At 35.8% G+C, this 23,439-nt stretch overlaps 1 protein-coding gene across 1 annotated transcript; it reads right to left on the bottom strand.

Annotated features, from left to right (window-relative positions):
* Positions 1-766: 766 nt before the first annotated feature.
* Positions 767-22,861, bottom strand: lbhl (LBH regulator of WNT signaling pathway, like). The gene is made up of 4 exons (XM_073815670.1): positions 22,334-22,861; positions 3,939-4,014; positions 1,179-1,455; positions 767-1,007 (listed from the first exon to the last, which is right to left on the bottom strand). Exons 1-4 carry the CDS (start codon positions 22,378-22,380, stop codon positions 943-945), a joined length of 465 nt encoding a protein of 154 aa, XP_073671771.1. The 5' UTR covers positions 22,381-22,861; the 3' UTR covers positions 767-942.
* Positions 22,862-23,439: the final 578 nt, after the last annotated feature.

The raw sequence follows: 23,439 nt of genomic DNA, 5'->3' as shown, positions 1-23,439 counted from the left end.
AGTCCTTCCTTAGTGATGTTTAAGCACATTTTGTTTCTGTGTTTTTTTTTTGTTACTGTTTTTAGAACTGTTTTATAAAACGTCATCAGTTAATGAAATGTTTGGAGACAGTCGACACTGAAACTAAACAGTGGGTATATATAAATAATAGATTTATTTTCAGTGCCAATGCAAATTTAAATGTTTTCATTTAGTAATGTAGATGTTAAACTATTACATGTACAAAATATTTATCAAGCATTTAACTTTGGGGCAAAGTTGAATTTTTGGGTATTTAGGTAAAATATATAATAAACTGCAATTACAATTTGAAACCAGTGTTTGTTTATTTATTATTATTTATGAGGTACATTTGATGGTCACAGTACAGTTGGGGATAAAACTATAATAACTAGAAAATATAACAGCAACTTTGCTAAGTGCGTTTACTGTAACTTCCCCAATTATTGCTGTTTAGATCACATGCTTATGGCTACTTAAAGGTGTGTTAACATTATGTTTCTTCCCCTTTTATAACTAAGTTTAAGTTCTCATTTAAACTCTGTGGGAATGGGGAATGCCAAAATGCTGACCACAAAACAATGCACTCTTGAAAGCATGTAGTTAGACACGATATGCTTTATTACAGACAAAAGAATGGACAGAATTGTAAATGAAACAATTTAAGATGTAAAAAGTAAATAAAATATATATTTTGTATAGTGCATACCGTGATCACAGGTTTTTTCTTTTTTCTTTGATTAAAATGTAAGACCACTGTCACACAGTCACATTTGTTTATCTCACTCATTTCAAACATGAGATCTGTTCAAATGTTGGTGAGCTTATATAGGTAAGCATCCTGGAGTCATTTCCTGTAGCACGCCCTGATCAGGCACAACAGATGTGGGATCTACAGTCTGACCCTGAGCAGGTGGTGGTGTTCAGGGGGCAGGGTTTAGTTTAAACTGAAGCACTCTCTGGAGGCAGAGTAGGCGTGTCATCCCGAAACTCATCTGTATGAAGATCTGCAGATCAAGATCGTGAAAGATTAAAAACATGCTGATGTGCAACTCTGTGAAATTTACACAATGTTTTAGTAAACGAAACTTGAGATTCAGATTGAGGTCATTTTGATTCTTGAGAATTTTAGAAGAAAAATACATCTTATGAAAGTAATTTAACATTCTAAAAGATACCTAACAGAGTGGGCTGCGGTTGATTTTCGATGACAGACGTTTCTTCCTCTTCCTCTCCCCAGTCAGCGATGTTAGCAGGTGGGATGCACTGTTCTAGGAACAGATCTTCATCTTCATCAAAGTCCATGTCTTCTGGGGGCCAGCGAAGCTCACCACTCTCCACTTCACTAACATCAGTGGGCTCCACAACAATAGACGGCAAGCGTTCCTTCCCTGGTTGTACACATGTAAGAGTCCCGTCTGAACCCAAAACTACATCCACTGGGTCTGGAAAGATCTGCAAAATAAACAAGAAACAAAGGGGATGACAAAAAAACACACATTGGATCCTGCTGAGATAATGTGGTTTCTAGTCCATGAATGTTTGATTTAAGGCTATCTAGACCAGTGGTTCTCAAATGGGGGCCATGGCACCCTGGGAAGCCTTGAGATGGTGCCAGGGGAGCACCAGTTTTATGACATTTTATAAAATATACTAATTTATCATAAATTCTGTGTAAATAAACCTCTAATAAGGCTACTTATCAACAGCACTACATTGTATACTTCAATATGTTTTGTTTAATTTAAAAGTAATTTTTAGAATGTTTTATGGCATTTTCTTTGGGGAGGCCAAGGGATACACAAGGGTGGCCGCTCATTAAAACGTCTGAGAACACTGATATAGATTATGCTAGTGTTCTTCTAAACATTGACCAAACATACTTTTAGCTGCTAAATGCATTTTACAAAATCTTTACACAATCTTTATTTTATACTTTTTAGCACCTTTTTCACTAGGAAAGGCAAGTTTATTTATATAGCACACATAGGTAATTCAAAGTGCTTTATATAGAAACAAATAATTTCAAAGAGAAAAAGACTGTAAAAAATAAGTTATTTAACATAACAATAAAAACAAAGATATTATTAGGAATACCATACTAATACTGTGTTTAACGCTCTTTCACCTTCAGAATTGCCTACGTGGCATTGATTCAACAAGGTGCTGAAGCATTCTTTAGAAATGTTGGCCCATATTGATAGGATAGCATCTTGCAGTTGATGGAGATTTGTGGAATGTACATCCAGGGCACGAAGCCTCTGATCCACCACATCCCAAAGATGCTCTATTGGGTTGAGATCTGGTGACTGTGGGGGCCATTTTAGTACAGTGAACTCATTGTCATGTTCAAGAAACCAATTTGAAATGATTTGAGCTTTGTGACATGGTGCATTATCCTGCTGGAAGTAGCCATCAGGGGATGGGTACATGGTGGTCATTAGGGGGACCATACGTGCCATTCTTACCGGACGCATTCCGTCCAGGATTTTGTGTTTGTCTTCCGGAAGTCGTATTTGTCGACCGCATACGTCATAGAGAATTATTATTATTATTACAGAAAAGCAACCGTTACATTTTAAGGTAAGAATGAAACTACGATTGTATATCTTATGTTATTAACTGAATGGCGTATGCGGTCAACAAATACGACTTCCGGAAGACGTACCGAAATCCTGGACGGGATGCGTCCGGGAAGAATGGCACGTATGGTCACCCTAGTGGTCATAAAATGATGGACATGGTCAGAAACAATGCTTAGGTAGGCCGTGGCATTTAAACGATGCCCAATTGGCACTAAGTGGGCCTAAAGTGTGTCAAGAAAACATCCCCCACACCATTACATGACCACCACTAGCCTGCACAGTGGTAACAAGGCATGATGGATCCATGTTCTCATTCTGTTTACGCCAAATTCTGACTCTACCATCTGAATGTCTCAACAGAAATCAGGACTCATCAGACCAGGCAACATTTTTCCAGTCTTCATCTGTCCAATTTGGGTGAGCTTTTGCAACTAGTAGCCTTTTTTTCCTATTTGTTGTTCTGCTGTTGTAGCCCATCAAGGTTGTGCGTGTTGTGGCTTCACAAATGCTTTGCTGCATACCACGGTTGTAACGAGTGGTTATTTCAGTGAAAGTTGCTCTTCTATCAGCTTGAATCAGTCTGCCCATTCTCCTCTGACCTCTAGCATCAACAAGTCATTTTCACCCACAGGACTGCCACATACTGGATGTTTTTCCCTTTTCAAACCATTCTTTTGTACCTTAGAAATGGCTGTGCGTGACAATCCCAGTAACAGAGCAGATTGTGAAATACTCAGACCGGCCCGTCTGGCACCAACAGCCATGCCACGGTCAAAATTGCTTAAATCACCTTTCTTTTCCATTCTGACATTCAGTTCAGAGTTCAGGAGATTGTCTTGACCAGGACTACACCCCTAAATGCATTGAAGCAACTGCCATGTGATTGGTTGATTAGATAATTGCATTAACCTCCTAAGACCAGAGTTTTGGTTGCATCAAAATGTCCCCACGAGCCCTTATGAAAATTAACCATGGTTTTAGTGTGGTAAAAGTGTAGTAACCATGGTATTTGGTCAATTGATTATTATGAGCAAAACCATGGTTTTACTACACTAACCATGGTTTAACTATGGTTTTTGAAAACCATGGTTGGCAAAACCATAGTTACTTTGTGGTAACCATGGTTTTACTACAGTAACCATGGTTTTTTTGTCTTAACTGTAGTAAAACCATGGTTAATTTTCGTAAGGGCGAGGTCACAAAAATACTGGTATTCCTATCTTTGTGGGGACAATTGGTCCCCACAAAGTGATAATTACTAGGTACGCACACAACACACACACACACACACACATACACACACACAATGTACACACATTTCACAGGAATGATAAAAATGGTGGAGTTGTGTACCTGAAAGGGAAGTCTGCCACCTTTTCTCTGTACAGTAAATTCTTCCATGGCTTGCACTTCTGTTACCCCCAACAATCTGTTTAGAAAATTAGCAAGAAAAAATAATTTTGTAACGGCAGAACATTTACAGCCTGACCTGAAATATATATATACCATGATTAATGAAAATGTTATCAAGGAGACAATCATGTGTGAGGGACATGGAATATTTTAATGATATTTTTCAGATACAGAAGAAGATAAAGTATAAAAAACATCAGTCAATGGAAAACGTCCATCTTGATAGAGAAATATGTGTGGGTGACATATTTAATACTAAGCTGCCTGCTACATAAAACAGTGACAGATGTTGCTCAATTCATTTCCTCCTCATTCCACAGATGCACCAAACAAGATTAATAAATAAAACAGGCTTAACTAAATGACCCAGTTTGTTTTCAGGTATCTTAATCATTGCGAGTAACTTTACAGAAACGCTACAGAAAGACATGTGTAGACCATATGGGTGGTACAGTGTTCACAATATCACAATATGACTAAGCATGTAGTATTTGATAAGCGCTGTGGTTCTCAGGTGACCTGGGACTAATCGTTTCTCTCTCAGGACACTGCAGTGGAACACTGAGTACAGGATTACAGTGCGTGTATGCCGATTATATCCAAATGGATTATGTTCGCATATAGTCTTTTTTCATTAGAGTCAGATTGGATAAAAACATTGTGTTTTTGGGAGTGATTTTCAACGTTAAAGCTAATGCTTAAAGTAACTACTTACTGCCCAATACCTGTTATCTCTCTACAGTTTGCTTTACTTTTTAAATAGCACGCAAGCCATATTTGCATAACTATAAATACAGTAGTTTAGTAGTAAATATTTAGGGGTTCAAGCCCGAAGGGCTGAAACCCTATTGTATTTGTATGGATTTTTATTAGGGGTTCAAGCGCGAAGCGCTGAAACCCTATTGTAATTGTTAAGATTTTTATTATTATTATTCTGCCGTAAAACGGAACGTGCAGACCAAACCGTAAGGCCTAGAGACTTGAAACTTGGCCAAATGGTAGGACCCAATTTGGGGAGAGGTTGACAGAGTATCAACCCGATTGGCCTATAGGTGGCGCTATAACGACGGAAATCACGTTTATGCTCATAACTCCCAGAAATCTTGTCCAAATGTCAAGTGTCTTATATCACTGGAATCCTTGCGTCAAGACGAACAAAACGTATATCTCCGATTTTATTTGCGCCTAGAATTTTTTTTCGCTATTTTCGATTTTGTCGAAAAAAATAAAAACGAACTAGTCCTAGGTTTTTCGACCGATCGGAACCATTCCAGTGCTGTAATATTCCTTGGAGCGTGAATATCAAAAGTTATCAAAAAAAAGTTGAACTTTCGACTCACCGTCGTAAAGCCACGCCCAAACGCCCCCTATGGGCGGAGCCTCTAGGTCTTAAATGGCTATAACTTGGGATTAGAAAGAGGTATCGACACCAAATTTGGTGTATATATACAGGGGACTATTCTGGGCTCACGTTCAAATAATGGCGCCGCTTGACCACTAGTTGGCGTTATAACACCACCTCAACCTTTGAAGGGCTGTAGCTACAAAAGTGTGGGACCGATCAACTTGAAATTTGGCACGGTTGCTCTTGGTCTAGGGTACTATTAATGTCTAAAAGGAATTTTGCATGGCTCAAGAAACATGGCCGCCATCGGCCAATCAAGAAAAAGCAGCTATTAGACAGGGTTAACGAAGGCCGATCGAAACGAAACGCGGTGGGCCTGTTTGTCTCTTGGCCATGAAGGTCTGTGCAGAGTAAGAAAAAATTCGGCCTCCGGGGGGCGCTATCACGTTTTTTTAGTGTTTAAATTATTGTGTATTATGTAGTGTTTTAGATATCCACAAGATCCTCATATCATTTAATAGAGGTACTTACAATGAACAACTTTCCCTCAAGAAGCAACTGTCTCAGTAGAATCGTTTGTTAGATATTCATCATTTTCTTTTAAACCTACTTTTGCGAACTAGTCCTAGGTTTTTTGACCAATCTGAACCAATCCAGTGCTGGAATATTCCTTAGACATTGAATATCAATAATTATCAAAAAAAAGTTGAACTTTGCACTCGTCGTCGCAACACCACGGTCAAAAGTACGAAGAGGCGGTGCCACAAATACTTAAATGGCTATCATTTATGATAGGAATGAGATATCAACACGAAACTTGGTACACATATGTATAGACCTAGACTGAGTTCACATGCAAAAAATAGCAGAGATTGTCCACTAGGTGGCGCAATAACCTAAGAACAAAGAACGATGACTATAGCATATGTATACGACACATAAATATTTGTCTCACCTACTATTTTGCACATAACATCTGCTTTCAGATTCTTATAAGGGTCTATTAGGATAATTACATATCTTAGAAAACATGCCGACCAACAGCCAGCCAGCATTAACCATGTACGAGTCCAGCGATTACAACTAAACTGATGGGCTTTTTTGTCTTATGTTCTCAAGTGTCTGTGAGGATTTTTGGCTCATCATTCCGGAAATATTTGCATCTAGAACAATGGGTGTAACGTTAACTGTCCCCTAGATCAGTGGTTTTCAAAAGTATTCCTGGAAGCCCACTGCTCTGCACATATACAAAAGTCTTCTATTTTAAACAAATCCACTTTAATCATCAGTAGAGATTTGTATGAACTGAACTGATTGTGTCAGATGAGGGAATCATACAAAATGTGCTGAGCATTGGGTCTGGAGAAACCACTGTGTTTCACTTAGTTGAAAGTACTGCTCTAGATGTTTATGTTTATATGAAAAACAATTTTGTGAATTTGCTGTACTATCTGGGCAAATATCAATATGAAACATAAAATAAACTTTTGCCGTTGTATTCCTAGATTTGATATGATGTCTCACAGTGATGTGGGAACCATTTCTAACCTGTATTCGTTATTTCATTTGTAACTGCTGTTATGTTCCTTTTGTCCATGGGTTTGCATCTGCATGAAAATTATTATAAGATTCAATGATCTGCAGTCATTTACCTCATTAAAACTAAAAGACTTGAGGTTATCAATTCAAGCATTTTGAAATGTGACATTTTCAAAATGGGCCAGACTAAGTATATCTAACCAATTAACTAGTAATGTGAAGCTTATGACAAAATATTAATAGTTTTATTAAGATCAGACAATATATGTCTTTCCAAGACTAGGGCTGGTTGAATAATTAAGTTTAAACTGTGTTTTAAGGACTAGTCTGAAGAACTAGTAGTTAGTTAGGGCTAATCAGTCTTACTATTTGGATTTAAATATAATTTAAATAATTTAAATATTTTTTCACATGATACTTAAAGCAGTTATGTTCAGTCATGAAGACAAAAATGTATGACTAACTTTTAAGACTAGTCTTAGAGATTAATGTTACTGACCATTGGTTTAAGTGTAGTTACAGACTAAAATTTAGGTTTATGTTTTAGTTGTCTTACTTGAAAATAGCTTACAATGGCCTATCTTTAAATATATCAGGGCCATAGTTTTGTCTTAAGATGTACACCAGTAATGTTTTTAAAAGGTTTGTTTGTAAAAAGTACCTAAATGTTTTTAAATAACTAATGGCTAGTCATGCATCAATTTAAACCTGTGGGAAACAACCCAATAAAGTTATAAAGCTTCAAATGTTGTCTTAGAATTCTTCAAATCCTAAAGGTATGAAAAAGATTGCTGTAAATATGTGGATCCTTAAAGAACAGGCCAACATTAGAAATAATTACTAATAATCACACATAAAGAGAATATATATTTGGTTATCAGTAGCTTTAGTATTTTAATCTATTTTCCATGACATAAACATGTCATGATGTGTCTTATAAAGTTTTTAATAATTGTTTATAGAATTATTGCAATGAAATTGTAATGTTATGATATAATTGGTTGTTTTAAATGTAAATGATTTACTGAAAACTTACTCAAGCACAGCACATGTGTGAACACAAATAAGTGCTTAATAGCAAATCTGACTGACATTTGCTTAATGACATCATATTTGTTATTAACTCCATTGGATATAAACAACACATCTGGATCAGTTATGTATGGGCATAGCCAGTGGTTAAATATAAAAAATGTACAGCTTTAGTACTATTTTTAGGCCTACTATAATATGACGTTTTTAAAAAAAGTTGCCAGCCAGCGCCAGCGTTTTTCATGATTTTCACCAAAGTTTATTGCCTTCCAGAAAATGTTCTTCTTTAAATATATAAACATATAATATACCAAATGAAAGAACAGACCCTCTGCTTTCAAACAGAAAAAAACGTTTCATCTTACCTTTAGTGGTTCTTTTGCAATCAGCTTTTGAATATGGGTAGGTTTTTGCAAAAACACCATATTTTGAGCAAAAAGCAGAGGTCAAGGTCAAGGTCAAGGTCAAAGTTTATTTCTAAAGCACATTTACAAGCAGACACCACTGCCCCAAAGTGCTGTACAAGTATAAAATACAGTAAAAACACAAGATACAAATATTCCAACAATATTAAAAAAAACCAAAAAAAATAAAATGTCACTGCTCAGTCATGATTCGAAAGCCGATGCAAACAAGTGGGTTTTTAACAATGATTTAAAACATTCCACAGAGGTAGCTGCTCTAATATAAGGAGGGAGCGAATTCCAAAGTGTTGGACCTGCTATTGAGAAAGCTCTGTCTCCTCTTGTTTTTCGTCTGGACCTTGGACAGTCTAAAGACAGCTGGCCAGTAGACCTCAGAGTCCTACTTGGAGTATGCAAAGTAAGCATGTCAGATAAATATAAAGGTGCCAATCCGTTTAAAGATTTATAAACAAACAATAAAATCTTAAAATGGATTCTAAAAACAACAGGCAACCAATGTAGAGTCGACAATATAGGGGTTATGTGTTCATTTCGCTTTTTACCTGTCAAAAGACGTGCCGCTGCATTTTGAACTAATTGTAAACGGCGGATCGAGCCCTGATCAAGACCATAGTATAATGAATTGCAATAGTCTAGACGATTTGTAATCAGAGCATGCACAACTTTTTCCAGTTGGCTATGTGGCAGATAGGGTTTGACCTTCCTAAGAAGTCTAAGTTGAAAAAAGCTTGATTTTACCACAGAACTAATTTGCCTGTCAAGTTTAAAAGTGCTATCAATTAAAACGCCAAGGCTTTTTACATAAGAACAGCAGTTTGAAAATGTTGGGCCAAAAGCATCCAAGCCTGAGATATCTGCATCTCCAAAAATTATAACTTCAGTTTTGTCATTGTTTAAATTCAGAAAGTTCAGTGACATCCAATCCTTTACTTCACCCAAACAATTTCTCAGTACTTCGACTGAGTTTGTTTTAGTGTTCAACGGTAAGTAAATTTGGACGTCATCCGCAAAACAATGATAAGAGATGTTGTATTTTTGGAAAATAGATCCCAAAGGTAACATATACAATGAAAATAAAACTGGGCCCAAAATTGATCCTTGAGGGACCCCGCTAGTAATTGGGGCGCTTTTTGAATTGAAAGGTCCAAGGTTCACTGTAAAAGACCTCTCTGACAGATATGACCGAAACCAATTCAAAACAGTACCTTTAATGCCAACACAAGACTCAAGTCTGGACAATAGAATCTTGTGGTCAACAGTATCAAACGCTGCAGTCAAATCTAAAAGTACCAGTACAGCAGATCTACCAGCATCCGAAATTAGCAGAAGATCATTAAAAACTTTTAAAAGAGCAGTTTCAGTACTGTGGCCGGATTTAAAACCAGACTGGAATTTGTCACAGATTTTGTTTAAACTTAGGTGTGATTGTAGTTGGGCATATACCACTTTTTCTAAAACTTTGGATAGAAAGGGGAGCTTAGAAACAGGCCTATAATTAGACAAAACGGAGGGGTCTAAATTGTGTTTCTTCAGTAAGGGTTGTACAATGGCCTTTTTAAAAGCCACTGGAACATATCCGGCTGATAGGGACATATTTATCAGACTTAAAACAAAAGGCCCAATTGTCTCAAAAACATCTTTAAATAGTTTAGCTGGAAGACTATCCAAAGAGCAAACGGAATATCTTAAACCTTGAACCGTCTTGGATAAATCAGTAATAGATACTGGTACAAAATCTTCAAAGACAGCTGTACATAGTGATACAATGCTTGGATCAGGCACAACATGATGGGTTGCAGTTCGGATATTGGACACTTTATCAATGAAAAATTTACAAAATCTGTCACACAAAAGAGCGCAAGGGACAATACCAATAGCAGAGACAATTTCATTTTTTTGACGGACTTTTCATAGAGATCCCATTCAGAGCGATCTTTAAAACAGACACGGACATGCAGCAGCTTGGCATAGGGCAATACTTCCGGTTTTAAAAAGTTGCGGAAGGGCGCCAACTGGTGGATAATAGCGGTATTGCGGAAAGACGGATCTCGTCATTGGCGGGGAAGCGTTTTCTCTTGATTGACGAGATATCTCGTCAATGGCGGGGAAAGAGTTAAATATAAAAATATGTAGAGCTTTAGTACTATTTAGCTTTTTTCATTATTCATTTCAAGAACAAGAACATTGCATACATACAAGAGGATTACAATGTGCTTATTTAACATTTAACATAACAATGGATCAAATAAAAAAAAACAAAAAAATAAATTAACAATAACATGGGGATATTCTACAATAATTCAATAAAACAAAAGGTTTCAAAAATGTTATATATTTGCTTTGCTTTTTTTGACTTTTAACAGTTTCAAAATAATTTCTTAATTCCGTTCTAAATAAAATGCTATTGGGTTTATTATTTGCCCATTTTTGTTTATGGATGTGAAATTTTCCATATATAATCAATAAGTTGATTAACAAGTCTTTCTCCACACATTTACTTTTATAATACAAAAATATATCCTTACCAGATAACTGAATTATTATTTTGTGAGTTTAAATATCAAGCATTCCACATCAATCCAAAAAGATTGAGTAAATATACATTGATAAAATAAATGTTTTATGGATTCTACTTCCAAATTGCAAATACAAGTAACCTCCATATCTCTTAAAAATCTGGAGACTACTTGTTTAACTGGATACATTAAATGAACCAATTTATAAGTAATTTGTCACGGTGGAATCCGTGTCATGTTTTGTGTCTGTTCCGATTGTCGTCACCTGGACTCTTGTTAATTAATTACCTGCCTCATCACACCTGTGTATCGTTAGTCTGTTTGTATATATACCCCTGCCTGTTGTATGTTCACTTGCCGGATGATTGTCGCTGATTCCCTGTCTGTTCCTGTGTTCTACGTTTTAGTGTTCCTGTGTTTATTTACCTGCCTGTTGTTTGATTCTAGTGTTTTGTTTCTTGGTTATTATTAAATGTTATTTATTCATCTCGAACTCTGCACATGCGTCCTACTTCCTGATCTCATGTTCCCGGTCGTGACATAATTTCTTTAACCTTATTCGTGAGACAGTATATATTTAATAAACTCCAAACCTCTTTCCATACAAGTTGACTATATAAGGAGTTCCAGTATGGTTTACATCTAGGCAAATATTCATTTCTACATAGTGTTCTTATAAGTTATTACATTTTTTTTCTAGAATATTTACTCCATTAATACATAACTGAGCATTATGTAAGGAGTTACAATCATAAGATGTATAACCTTGAAAGAGTTGAATAAGTCCACTAGGTATGACATCAAATACAACTGCAAATTCCTTAGCAGTTACTGGAATCTTATAGTGATTGAGGAATTTCACAATAATTAAAGAGGTGACCATCATCTTTAAATAACTGCCTCACTAATATTATATTATTATCATACCAATTTCTATAAAATAAGGATTTGTTTTTGTATAGAATATTCTTGTTATTCCAAATAACAGATCTATGTGGAGAAAAGTTATGTTTATATATGAGCATCCAAGATAAACAAACCTGTTTATGGAAACCTGACAGTTTTATGGGAACCTTGTTTATATCAAAATTGAATCGCAAAAAAAATTCCAAACCACCCAATTTCTTAAATCATTTCTAGTATGATGTTCCATATACTACCTTTCCAACTTCAGTTACTTTTTATCCACTTATTTTTAAAAACAGTTTTTAAAATCTAGTACATTTTAACCTCCTTCCTCAACTGGATTGCTTATAATTGACTTTTTAATGTCAATAAATAACTAATGGCTAGTCATGCATCAATTTAAACCTGTGGGAAACAACCCAATAAAGTTATAAAGCTTCAAATGTTGTCTTAGAATTCTTCAAATCCTAAAGGTATGAAAAAGATTGCTGTAAATATGTGGATCCTTAAAGAACAGGCCAACATTAGAAATAATAACTAATAATCATACATAAAGAGAATATATATTTGGTTATCAGTAGCTTTAGTATTCTAATCTATTTTCCATGACATAAACATGTCATGATGTGTCTTATAAAGTTTTTAATAATTGTTTAAAGAATTATTGCAATGAAATTGTAATGTAATGATACAATTGGTTGTTTTAAATGTAAATGATTTACTGAAAACTTACTCTAGCACAGCACATGTGTGAACACAAATAAGTGCTTAATAGCAAATCTGACTGACATTTGCTTAATGACATCATATTTGTTATTAACTCCATTTGATATAAACAACACATCTGGATTTGTTATGTTTAGGCCTACTATAATATGACAGAGGCTGTCATCTGAAATACTTGTATGTTTGCACATAATATTTATGTCAAAGAATATATATGTTCTATAAGAACAATTACGTTTGTTAATAAAAAAATAGTCTAAAAGATTTAAACAAGCAACCATTTAGTAAGACCTACAGAATATATCTCTATGAACTAAAATGACTGTTTCAGATGAGAGAAACATACAAAATGTGCAGAGCATGTTTGTGTATATGTTCCTTTTGTCCATAAAAATATATACGGTTTAATAACTTGCATACCTCACTCTATTTACCTAATTAAAACAGAAAGTCTTCATGATACTAGATTAAAGGACATGAACATGAATCTGCTAAATGAAATGATATTTGTTATTGACACGATTTAATAACATCATCCACCATTCAGATAAAGTATCTGGTTATGTTTTATTAAATTGTTTCAGTTCTTACACTCAACAATAGTAAAGCCAGTGCAGTACAATTTTCTCTACACTGTATAAATATATATATATATCAAATACAAAAACAACTTTGCAGAAGTATAGCTATCACACAGTCATTTTGAAAACGGCTCTGACGAACGGCCCCTAAAGCTTATGACAAAGCATACAATGTATTATTGAGATCAGGCAATATACTCAAATTCCTTATTGTGGTTTTTAGGTGCAATTTTCCGTTATGTCCACTAGATGGTAGAAGAGGATCAATCACTGGCTGACATTTGCACTCACAGAAAACACAGATGATGATTACTCTTTAACTAAGTTTACTATTAATAGAAATCTGTTCACATTTAAAGGTGCAGTGTGTAAATTTAAGAAGGATCTCTTGACAGAAATGCAAAATGATATAAAAAACTATATTAGCAGGGGTGTATAAAGACCTTTCATAATGAACCGGTATGTGTTTATTACCTTAGAACGAGACCTTTTTATCTACATACACCGAGTGTCCCCTTACATGGAAGTCACCATTTTGTGGCGCCATTTTTCTACAGAAGCCCCTAACGGACATTTTTTTTACTAAGTTGTCTCCGACGATGACATGTTTGTCTGGTGGCGGCTACCGTAGCTTCTCTATGTGTTTCAAAAGCGAGGGGTGAGCAGTGGACTAAGCCATTGGTTGCAATTCGTGACCTCACCACTAGACGCCGCTAAAATGTACACACTGCACTTTTAACTTCATGATTTTACTGTTATAATATTAAAATCACATTTAGTTAAAGACTACCACTTCAATTGTTCTGAGTTATCAGTTTTAACACTCATGTCATTTTATGAAAGCTGTGAAACGTGAACATAATTTTGGAGGCACTTACACGACATTTGCAGTAAGAATTATATATTTTTAGTTTTTTATAAAAAAAACATACCAAATGAGTGTGTAACCATGTCAATATTAAGTCTTGTTCTTTAACAGTCTTGTTTCTCCTTTCTCAGATAAACGTGTGTGTGTACAATATACAATGCAGAATATCTATATGGCCATGTCCTTAAACGTCTTGTGATCTAAATGGCTTGAACCCCGGTAATCGCTGCTAGCAGCTATATTTCTTTTTATTATTTTTCTTCTGCCGTAAAACGGATCGTGCAGACCAAACCGTAAGGCCTAGAGACTTGAGACTTGGCCAAATGGTAGGACCCAATTTGGGGAGAGGTTGATAGAGTTTCAACCCGATTGGCCTATAGGTGGCGCTATAGCGATAACAAACGCGTTGATGCTCATAACTCCCAGAATTCTTGTCCAAATGTCAAGTGTCTTATATCCCTGGATTCCTTGCGTCAAGACGAACAAAACGTATATCTCCGATTTCATTTCCGTCATGAAATTTTTTTCGCTATTTTCGATTTTGTCGAAAAAAATAAAAACGAACTAGTCCTAGGTTTTTTGTCCGATCGGAACCGTTCCAGTGCTGTAATATTCCTTGGAGTGTGAATATGAAAAGTTATCAAAAAAAAGTTGAACTTTATACTCGTCGTCGTCAAGCCACGCCCAAACGCCCCCAATGGGCGGAGCCTCTTGGACTTCAATGGCTGTAACTTGGGATTGGAAAGAGGTATCGAAACCAAATTTGGTACACATATACAGCGGACTATTCTGGGGTCACGTGCAAAAAATTGCATCGCTTGACCACTAGTTGGCGCTATAACACTACTTCAACTTTGAAGAGCTGTAACTAGAGAAATATGGGACCGATCAACTTGAGATTTGGCACGGGTGCTCTTGGTCTAGGGTACTATCTGTGTGGGAAAGGAATTTCGCGTAGCTCAAAAAACATGGCCGCCATCGGCCAATCAAGAAAAAGCAGCTATTGGGCAGGGTTAACGGAGGCCGATCGAAACCAAACGTGGTGGACCTGTTTGTCTCTTGGCCATGAAGGTCTGTGCAGAGTAAGAAAAAATTCGGCCTCCGGGAGGCGCTATCACGTTTTTTCAATGTTTAAGTGATTGTGTATTATGCAGTGTTTCAGATATCAACAAGATCTTTATATCATTTAATAGAGCTACATTTAATGAACAACTTTTCCTCAAGAAGCACTTGTCTCAGTCGAATCGTTTGTTAGATATTCATAATTTTCTCTTAAACCTACTTTTGCGAACTAGTCCTAGGTTTTTTGACCGATCTGAACCAATCCAGTGCTGGAATATTCCTTAGACACTGAATATCAATAATTATCAAAAAAAAGTTGAACTTTGCACTCGTCGTCGCAACACTACGGTCAAAAGTACGAAGAGGCGGGGCCACAAATACTTAAATTGCTATCATTTATGATAGGAATGAGATATCAACATGAAACTTGGTACACATATGTATAGACCCAAGCTGAGGTCACATGCAAAAAATTGCAGAGATTGTCCATTAGGTGGCGCTATAACTTAAGAACAAATAACCATAACTATAGCATATGTATATGACACATAAATATTTGTCTGACCTACTTGTTATTTTGCACATTACATCTACTTTCAGGTTCTTATAATGGTCTATGAGGATAATTATTTATCTTTGAAAACATGCCACTCAACAGCCAACCAGTATTAACCATGTACGAGTCAAGCCTAATGGTGTGTGATTACAACTAAACTCATGGGACTGTTGGTCTTATGTTTCCAAGTGTCTGTGAGGATTTTTAGTTCATCTTTCTGAAAATCTTTGCATCTAACACAATGTGTGCAAAGTAAACAGTTCTCTAGATCAGTGGTTCTCAACACACCTGCTTCACATAATCAGCACAATAGTAGAGATCTCTATTAACTAAACTGATTGTGTCAGATGAGAGAAACATACAAAATGTGCAGAGCAGTGGTTCTCCAGAAACGGAGTAGAGAACCACTGCTCTATATGTTTATGTTTATATGAAAAAACTATTTTGTGAACTAATACTTGGTTTTTCACTCAACACCACTAAAGCCAATGCAATACAATTTCCTGTAGTCTGTGAGCAAATATGAATGCCAAATTGTTATCACCAATTGTACGTCTTATTCCTTTAGTTGTTTAGCTTTGAATTACAAAAACAACTTTTCAAAACTACTAGAATTTTTTCAGTCAACAACAATAAAATCAGCGCAGTACATTTTTCTGTCCTCTGTGTGTAAAGGTATATCAAATACAAAATGTAATGAATTTGAATACCTGCTTTTGTAAGCATAGATTTCATGTGATGTCACACATTGGTGTAGGTGCCATTTGTACGACTGAATTGCAGCATGTGTGTTTAAAGGAACTCATAAAGATATGGATTAAAGTTTTTCATTATCTCCATTTATTTACATCAGTAGCATTAGGATTCTATTCTACCTTCCATGACATAAACGTGTCCTGACATGATGTATAATACAAAGTTGTTACATTTTTATATGTTATTTTTCAAATATTGCACCAAAAACTTCATGTGATAATGCAATTGGTTATTATTCACATAAATGACCTGCTAGAACCCAACTAAAAAGCAGCACTTTATGAAAGTAACACAGACAAATGCTCACCAGCAAATCTGCTGCAAATCTACTAAATAACATGACATTTGTTATTGACATAATTTGATATTGAAAACATATCTGGATCAGTTATTTATTGGCCCAGCCTAAAATCACATGAAAATAATTGCAGAGCTATACCACTATTTGACAATTTAACATGACAGAGCCTAAAAATGTTTCTATTAAAATATGTAACTTTGCTTTATTGTTTCCAAATCCATAAATTAGTATTCTCTTACAATAACACAATAAAAGGATTATATGAAAAATATATACTCTCTGTGTGAGAAACAGACCCTCATTAATATACTTAAGAGCATGCTTATCAGGATTTGAGTTAAAAATGTGTCTACCTTTATTTACTTTTAAATATTCAATACTAATTTTATGTTAAATTAATTGTAAAAGGAAAACAATAATTTTAGCCAACAGATGGCAGAAGGTCATCTTCTGCCATCTGCTGGCTAAAATTATTATTTATTATTTAAAATGTATACTCAATGAAATTGTGTTCACAGGTTTCATCAATGGATGCATGATTTAACTTTATGAAGTCAGTATTATTATGTTAAAATAACATTTCGTCAATCATTCTGACGGTATCCGTTTTAACAGTCATGTGACATTCGAACATAGGATAAACATTTAAATAGGTTGATGAACTCTTAAAGGACACCAAGCATATGGAGATTGGTCATTTATTTCAAAGTCTTATTTCCTAACCCTGCCATTTCTGCTTCTGTGTGTAAATGCATGTATGTGTTTTAGCTTATTCTTCATCATTGCTGTGTTATAGATTAGCCATATGAGACCTATATCTCTATATCAGAACATCGTAGAGAAATTGTGGTGGGCTGTTTTGTCTCATGTTAACAATTTTTGAAACATTTTGTGTGACAAATCTTGCAACAGCATGCACCACATAATTTTCTCTTCAGAAAATTTACCTAATTGGTAACATGTTAGTATTTCGTATTCTAAGTATATTTGATAACAATGCAGCAAATCTAAACAGGCATGCCCTTAAAGGTCTTAAAGGTTCATATAATGAGATTTTTTAAAGATGTAAAATAAATTGTTTGTGTACCCAGAGTGTGTATGTGAAGTGTTATCTCAAAATACTCCACAGATCATTTATTATAGCATGTTAAAATTGACACTTTGTAGGCCTGAGCAAAATTGTGCAGTTTTTGGGTGTTTCCTTTAAAATGCAAATGAGTGGATGAAATGCAAACACTGATCACAATGATGGTGGTTTGTTGTAATTGAAATTCAATTGTGCTCTCGATTATTTTATTTTTTATCTTTTTCATGTTTTCTAGGTTGATATAAGCACTGGGGACCCAATTATAGCACTTACACTTGGAAAAAGTCAGATTTTCACGCTATGACCCCTTTAAGGTCCCAGATCGCTTGAACCCCGCTAATCGCTGCTTGCAGCTATATTTTAAATTATGGTTGTTGCATTAATTCATCATGGTGCATTTGAGGGTTGTTTAATTCATATTTTAGAAATACATACTTGTATTACTGTATATGTCAAATATATAGTGAGTTTTTGTTTATTCATTTTTCCCCCCAGAAAAATAAGTCCTTTGTTCTGTTACACTGCACAGTGCAAACATAGTAGATGATTGAGGTATTACTTACATATAAAAGATTTGCATACAGACTCCAGTCAGCACTTGTCAAGAGGATATACTAAAGTTATAATTTTTTCTCTGGTGAAATAAATGTTTATAAATGTATTTTTATTGTGCATACACTTTTTTTCTAAGTTCTTAGATATGTTTGATTGAGATCAACTGTATTACAGCATAGGGGAGACCAGGCTGGCATGTGTTTTAAATGTGGTGTATATAAAGTTTTTAAAGACTTTATCTCAATAAATATTAAATAAAAAAAATATTTGCCCATTAATAAAATAAAATTAACCCAATGTTTAAATAAAAATGAAACCATCCTTTGGGTTAAAAACAACCTTAACAACCCAGCTTAATGGGTCAAGTTAGCCCAGCGCGTGTTCTGTCCTATATTTACCCAGCTGTTGGGCTTAAAACAACCCAATTTGAGTTGTTTTTAAGCCAATGTGTTTTGGAGCATAAGGGGAAGTGGTAATTGTGCACATGATGATCTGATTCTAAACAGTATTGTTAAACCTTGTTTAAAGTTTCCAGACATGGTATGCAAAACAATTTGGAAATGCACTTTTAAAAATCGAAGGAAATATTTTCTTTGAGGATTAATAAAACCTAAAGGCCTGCCGATAAACTAAATCCTCTTTTTTTTACTTGCATTCAATAGGAACAGTGTATGTTTGTGTCTATATATGGGTGTGTGCACGTGTGTGTCTATATCAGCATCCATCTGAAATACAAAAGTGCAGAAGTCAGGGTTTATTAAAAAGCTGTTAAAACAACAAAGTGACGGGATGTAGCTTATCTGATGTTATTAAGTACGTTGGTTAATCGCAATAAAAAACACAGGAGTCTATTTTTATAAAACAAATGGCTGATTATTTATAATCCTGAGCAATATTAATAAAATATATGAAATATTGTTTCTGAGATTACTATTTTGGAAATTATGTTATATTAAATTCACCATGTGGTGAAAATCTGGTTTTTATACGTCTATGTGTGGTTTTTAATATGCTTTAAGACAAACCATGTGCAAATCATTCAACAATATTGCGGAGCAATTTTCTCCATTAAATTGAAGACAGTCTCCTTCCCCTGGTTTTCTATGTCACAAACAGGTAACCAACATATTAACACATTTGAATGCATAGTAGTTCAAGTTATTACGGTATGTATGGATGCCACGTAGACTCAGTGCTGAAACGACTGCAGCATATCTGCTTTAGCTCTGCTTCTGTGATTATCACACATGCTGCTCACAAATTTACTGTGAATCCTTAAACTTGATAACATCAGTGCTATAAGATTAGTGCTGCAAACATGCAATTCAAGCAAGCATTGTGTGAAACCGGACTTAACAGTTATGTGTCTAAAACTGCTGAATGCAGCATCCTTTTACATAGAACAAAATTATAAATGCAAAACTTTTTGCCTCTATTTTTCTAAGATCTTAGACTTTGTCTATGTACACAAAAGACACAAAATTTATCTCAAATATTGTTCACAAATCTGTCTAAATCTGTGTAAGTGAGCACTTCACATGGCATATCAAGATTAAACAGCATGATTCTTGCACATGTGTGCCTTAGGCTGGCCACAATAAAAGGCCACTCTAAAATGTGCAGATTACTGTATTGGGTGGTCGAAACCGTGTGGGAGGGTGTCAAAACCCTTTGCCTCACGTAGTGCAACACATCTCCTTTGCATAGATTTGATCAGGTCGGTCCACTCCTCTAATGGCTGTGCAAGTATGCTGAATATTGGGAGGGACAAGAACACGCTGTCCTATACGCCGATCCAGAGTATCCCAAACATGCTCAATGGGTAACATGTCCAGTAAGTTTGCATGTTTTAGCTTCCAAAAATTGTGTACAGATCCTTGCAATATAGGGCCGTGCATTATCACAGATGGCAAAACAATGGGCCTCAGGATCTGTTCACGGTATCTCTGTTCTTTTAAAATGCCATCAATAAAGTGCAGCTGAGTTCGCTGTCCATAACAACGATGGCATTAGTAATCCGATCACCCACACAATGCCATACACGGTGTCTACCATCTGTCCTGTACAGTGAAAACCAGAATTCATCTGTGAAGAGAACAACTCTACAATGTGCCAGACTCAAGTCGGTTACAACGACAAACTGCTTTCAGGTAGAGATCCAGGTGAGGACATTGAGCTTCCCTGAAACGTTTGTGCAGAAATTAATTTGTTATGCAAACTGATTTTTACAGCAGCTGTCCAGGTGGCTGGTCTCAGACAATCTTGGAGGTAAAGATGCTGGATGTGAAGGTCCTGGGCTGGTGTGGGAAGACATGGTCTAGGATTGTGGGGCCGGTTGGATGTACTGCCAAATTCTCTGAAACGCCTTTGGAGATGGTTTATGGTAGAGAAATGAACATTCAACTCACAGGCAACAGCTGTGGTAGACATTCCTGCAGTCAGCATGCCAACTGCATGCTCCCTCAAAACTTGTGACATCTGTGGCATATATTGTGCTGTGTGGAAAAACTGCAGATTTTAAAATGGCTAATCAGCATCCTGATATGCCTGTGAGGTGTATCTCGAAGAAGAAGTGCTCACTTACAAAGATTTTGACAGATTTGTGAACAATATTTGAGAGAAAGAGGCCTTTAGTGTAGCCTACATAGAAAGGGTCTTAGATAAAGAAATGACTGTGACAGGTAAAGCTTTTATATATGCTATTGCGATGCTCAAATATAAGTTTTAACTGATAATATATTAACTACAGGGGGACTTTAAGAAAAAGACTGTGGAGTGAAATAAACTAGCATTGTACAATTGACAATGGCCATTTATGCAGTTTAGCTGCTTTTATAAAGAGAATATTTAACCTGAAACACATTTGACCAATCAAAATGACTTATTCAAGATGTTATTGACACAGCAATAATAAGGCCTGAAGTGATGTTGATATGCTATCATTTAAGGAAGTTTGTGGCTAAAACCGAGATTAAAGACCTAACCAGAATAAAAAGCTTATCACTGCATTCATGTATTAAAACAACCCGTAACAAATATCGCATGTATAATATATGTATAGTACGTCACATCTGGTCAAGTCTCTGTGGTGACAGCTAACAGTGTAATCCACAGTTAGTGTGGTAAGTCATTAACAAGCTAACAGAACAGATTTCTCAGGCATGACTCATAGTTTACAACACCAGGATATGGAGAAAAAGCAATGTAAGCAATGGTAAGAAGAGCAAGTAAAGCATTTTGTGCTAACAGTGCTCTTTGTTTGAAGAACTGGTTCGAAGAAAATGTTTACCACAAACTTAAATTCCTTACACGAGAGTTTATCCCTCTTTAATACGTCTGAGTGCTAAATAATACATATGGTATACACATTATCAAGATTCCAAGGTATTCTGAATAAGAAGTGTCCACCTGTTCATGAACAAGACCAATGCTATTTCCCATCACAACCTGCCAAAAATTTTAAAATTGCAGGTGATTTTTTTTTGTATTTACTCTTAAAAAAAAACTATAGCAGCTATATTTATTAGAAATGTATACAATTATGGTAACAACATTTAAAAAGGTGTGACTTTATATTTCCTTATTAATTACATAATCTGGAGAATATTTAACCATTAATTATATGTATTATTATCTTGTAAAAAATATTAAAACACAAAACTTCTTATACTGAATTTTTTAATAAAAATTGTTATAATATGTTTTATTTATTTATTTACACAACATGTTGCTATTTTCAACTTAGCGTTGGGTCAAGAAGGGATGAACCCAAACCATTGTAAGTTAAAACTGGGTTGTTTTAACCCATTATTGGGTCCATTTCTGGGTCAATTTAACACAACGGTTGGGTTCGTCCCTTTTTGACCCAACGCCAAATTTACTCTAGATTAATTCTATGTGTTTAATGTATTCTCATTTAATGTTCATTTCCCTAACCAACTTAAAAATAATTTTAATAAAAATTGTTTACTGTGCAACAAAAGCACCAATATTTATAAACATGCATTAGGTTACATTATATGCTTACCATGCATACATCATATGAATACACCACATATTTTATATACACAAAAGTCCTACCCATCTGTGGGAAAGCAGCCATCCTCTTGGGCAGTGCAAAGCTCCATGCTGGGTATGATAATATGGGGCAAAGAGGGGCAACTTCCACAGCACTGCCCCTCTGCAGGCCCCAACGGAGGGAACCGTCCTTCCAGTTTGATGCCTGGTGGGAGTACACAATCTGAAGCCTATGTAACAGCCCAATGATGGATTAAAAATGTACACCAATTTTACTCCAATCGCAGACCCAAATGTCACACCACTTTATGTGAAACAGCCGTGTCCTTGTCTAATTTTTCCCATCCCTTACTCCCTTTATCCTAACCTCTCTCCTACCTCCTCCCCTCAAGCAAAGGGAAAAGGGCTTTATAGAAGAGCTGGATTAGTGTCTATGTTGATTAGAATGGCCGGGCCGGTGACGTTATCACAGTGAGCTGTGGAGTGCTGAAGGCAGACGGCCTGGCACAAGCATCAGGTGTGCACACACACACACCAGTATGTGGTAATGCCATCTTATTCCAGTCTGGGTGGGGCATCTGGGTTGCTTCAATGTCCATTAGAGACACAGTGGTTTTGATGAAAATTAGTGAATTTGAGACTTCTGGGAATTAGACAGACATGGAGACAGACTGATGAAGGTTAAGGCAGTACGCAGTAATTCAAAGCAAATACTATTTTTAACTGACCTACTAGGATTCTAGAGCCCCATACCATAACCTGGTTGCCTAACCTTTAAAGATCACACCACAGTATAGGGCCTGCCCAAATACCCACATTGCGGTGTTTGCATTTGACCACTTGTTGGCAAATATGGTATGTCACATTTCCTGTATTTTACTGAAGTGTTTAAGTGGGTGTGAAGACCACAAGTGTGTGCAAAAAAATGTTTTATCTGATTGGAAATACTTAGCAAGTAAAGTTCTCAGAATTCTGAGATCCAAGTTTTTGGAAAGCACCATACAGTAGCTGTCCCTGTGAAGGCGAGGATTCAGTCTTCAAAAATGCAACATTCAAACTCTACAAAGCGCACTGAAATGAGATGGTCTAGCCTACCAAGGATTCAGTTGGTCACATGCTGTTCCCTCCAACCGCACCTATCAGCAGGAAACAGCACAGAGACATATCTG

The sequence above is a fragment of the Paramisgurnus dabryanus genome, chromosome 9 (assembly GCF_030506205.2).
Source record: "Paramisgurnus dabryanus chromosome 9, PD_genome_1.1, whole genome shotgun sequence".
Classification (NCBI taxonomy): Eukaryota; Metazoa; Chordata; class Actinopteri; order Cypriniformes; family Cobitidae; genus Paramisgurnus; species Paramisgurnus dabryanus.
Note: the sequence above shows the minus strand (reverse complement) of the source record. Positions and strands in the feature narration are given on the sequence as shown.

Coding starts and splice junctions, on each gene's coding strand:
- lbhl (XM_073815670.1), bottom strand. CDS start 22,380: ATGGAGCTTTGCACTGCCCAAGAGGATGGCTGCTTTCCCACAGATGG. Junction 4,015..22,333: donor GGCTGCTTTCCCACAGATGG/GTAGGACTTTTG, acceptor TTTTCTAAACAG/ATTGTTGGGGGTAACAGAAG. Junction 1,456..3,938: donor GTGGCAGACTTCCCTTTCAG/GTACACAACTCC, acceptor TTTATTTTGCAG/ATCTTTCCAGACCCAGTGGA.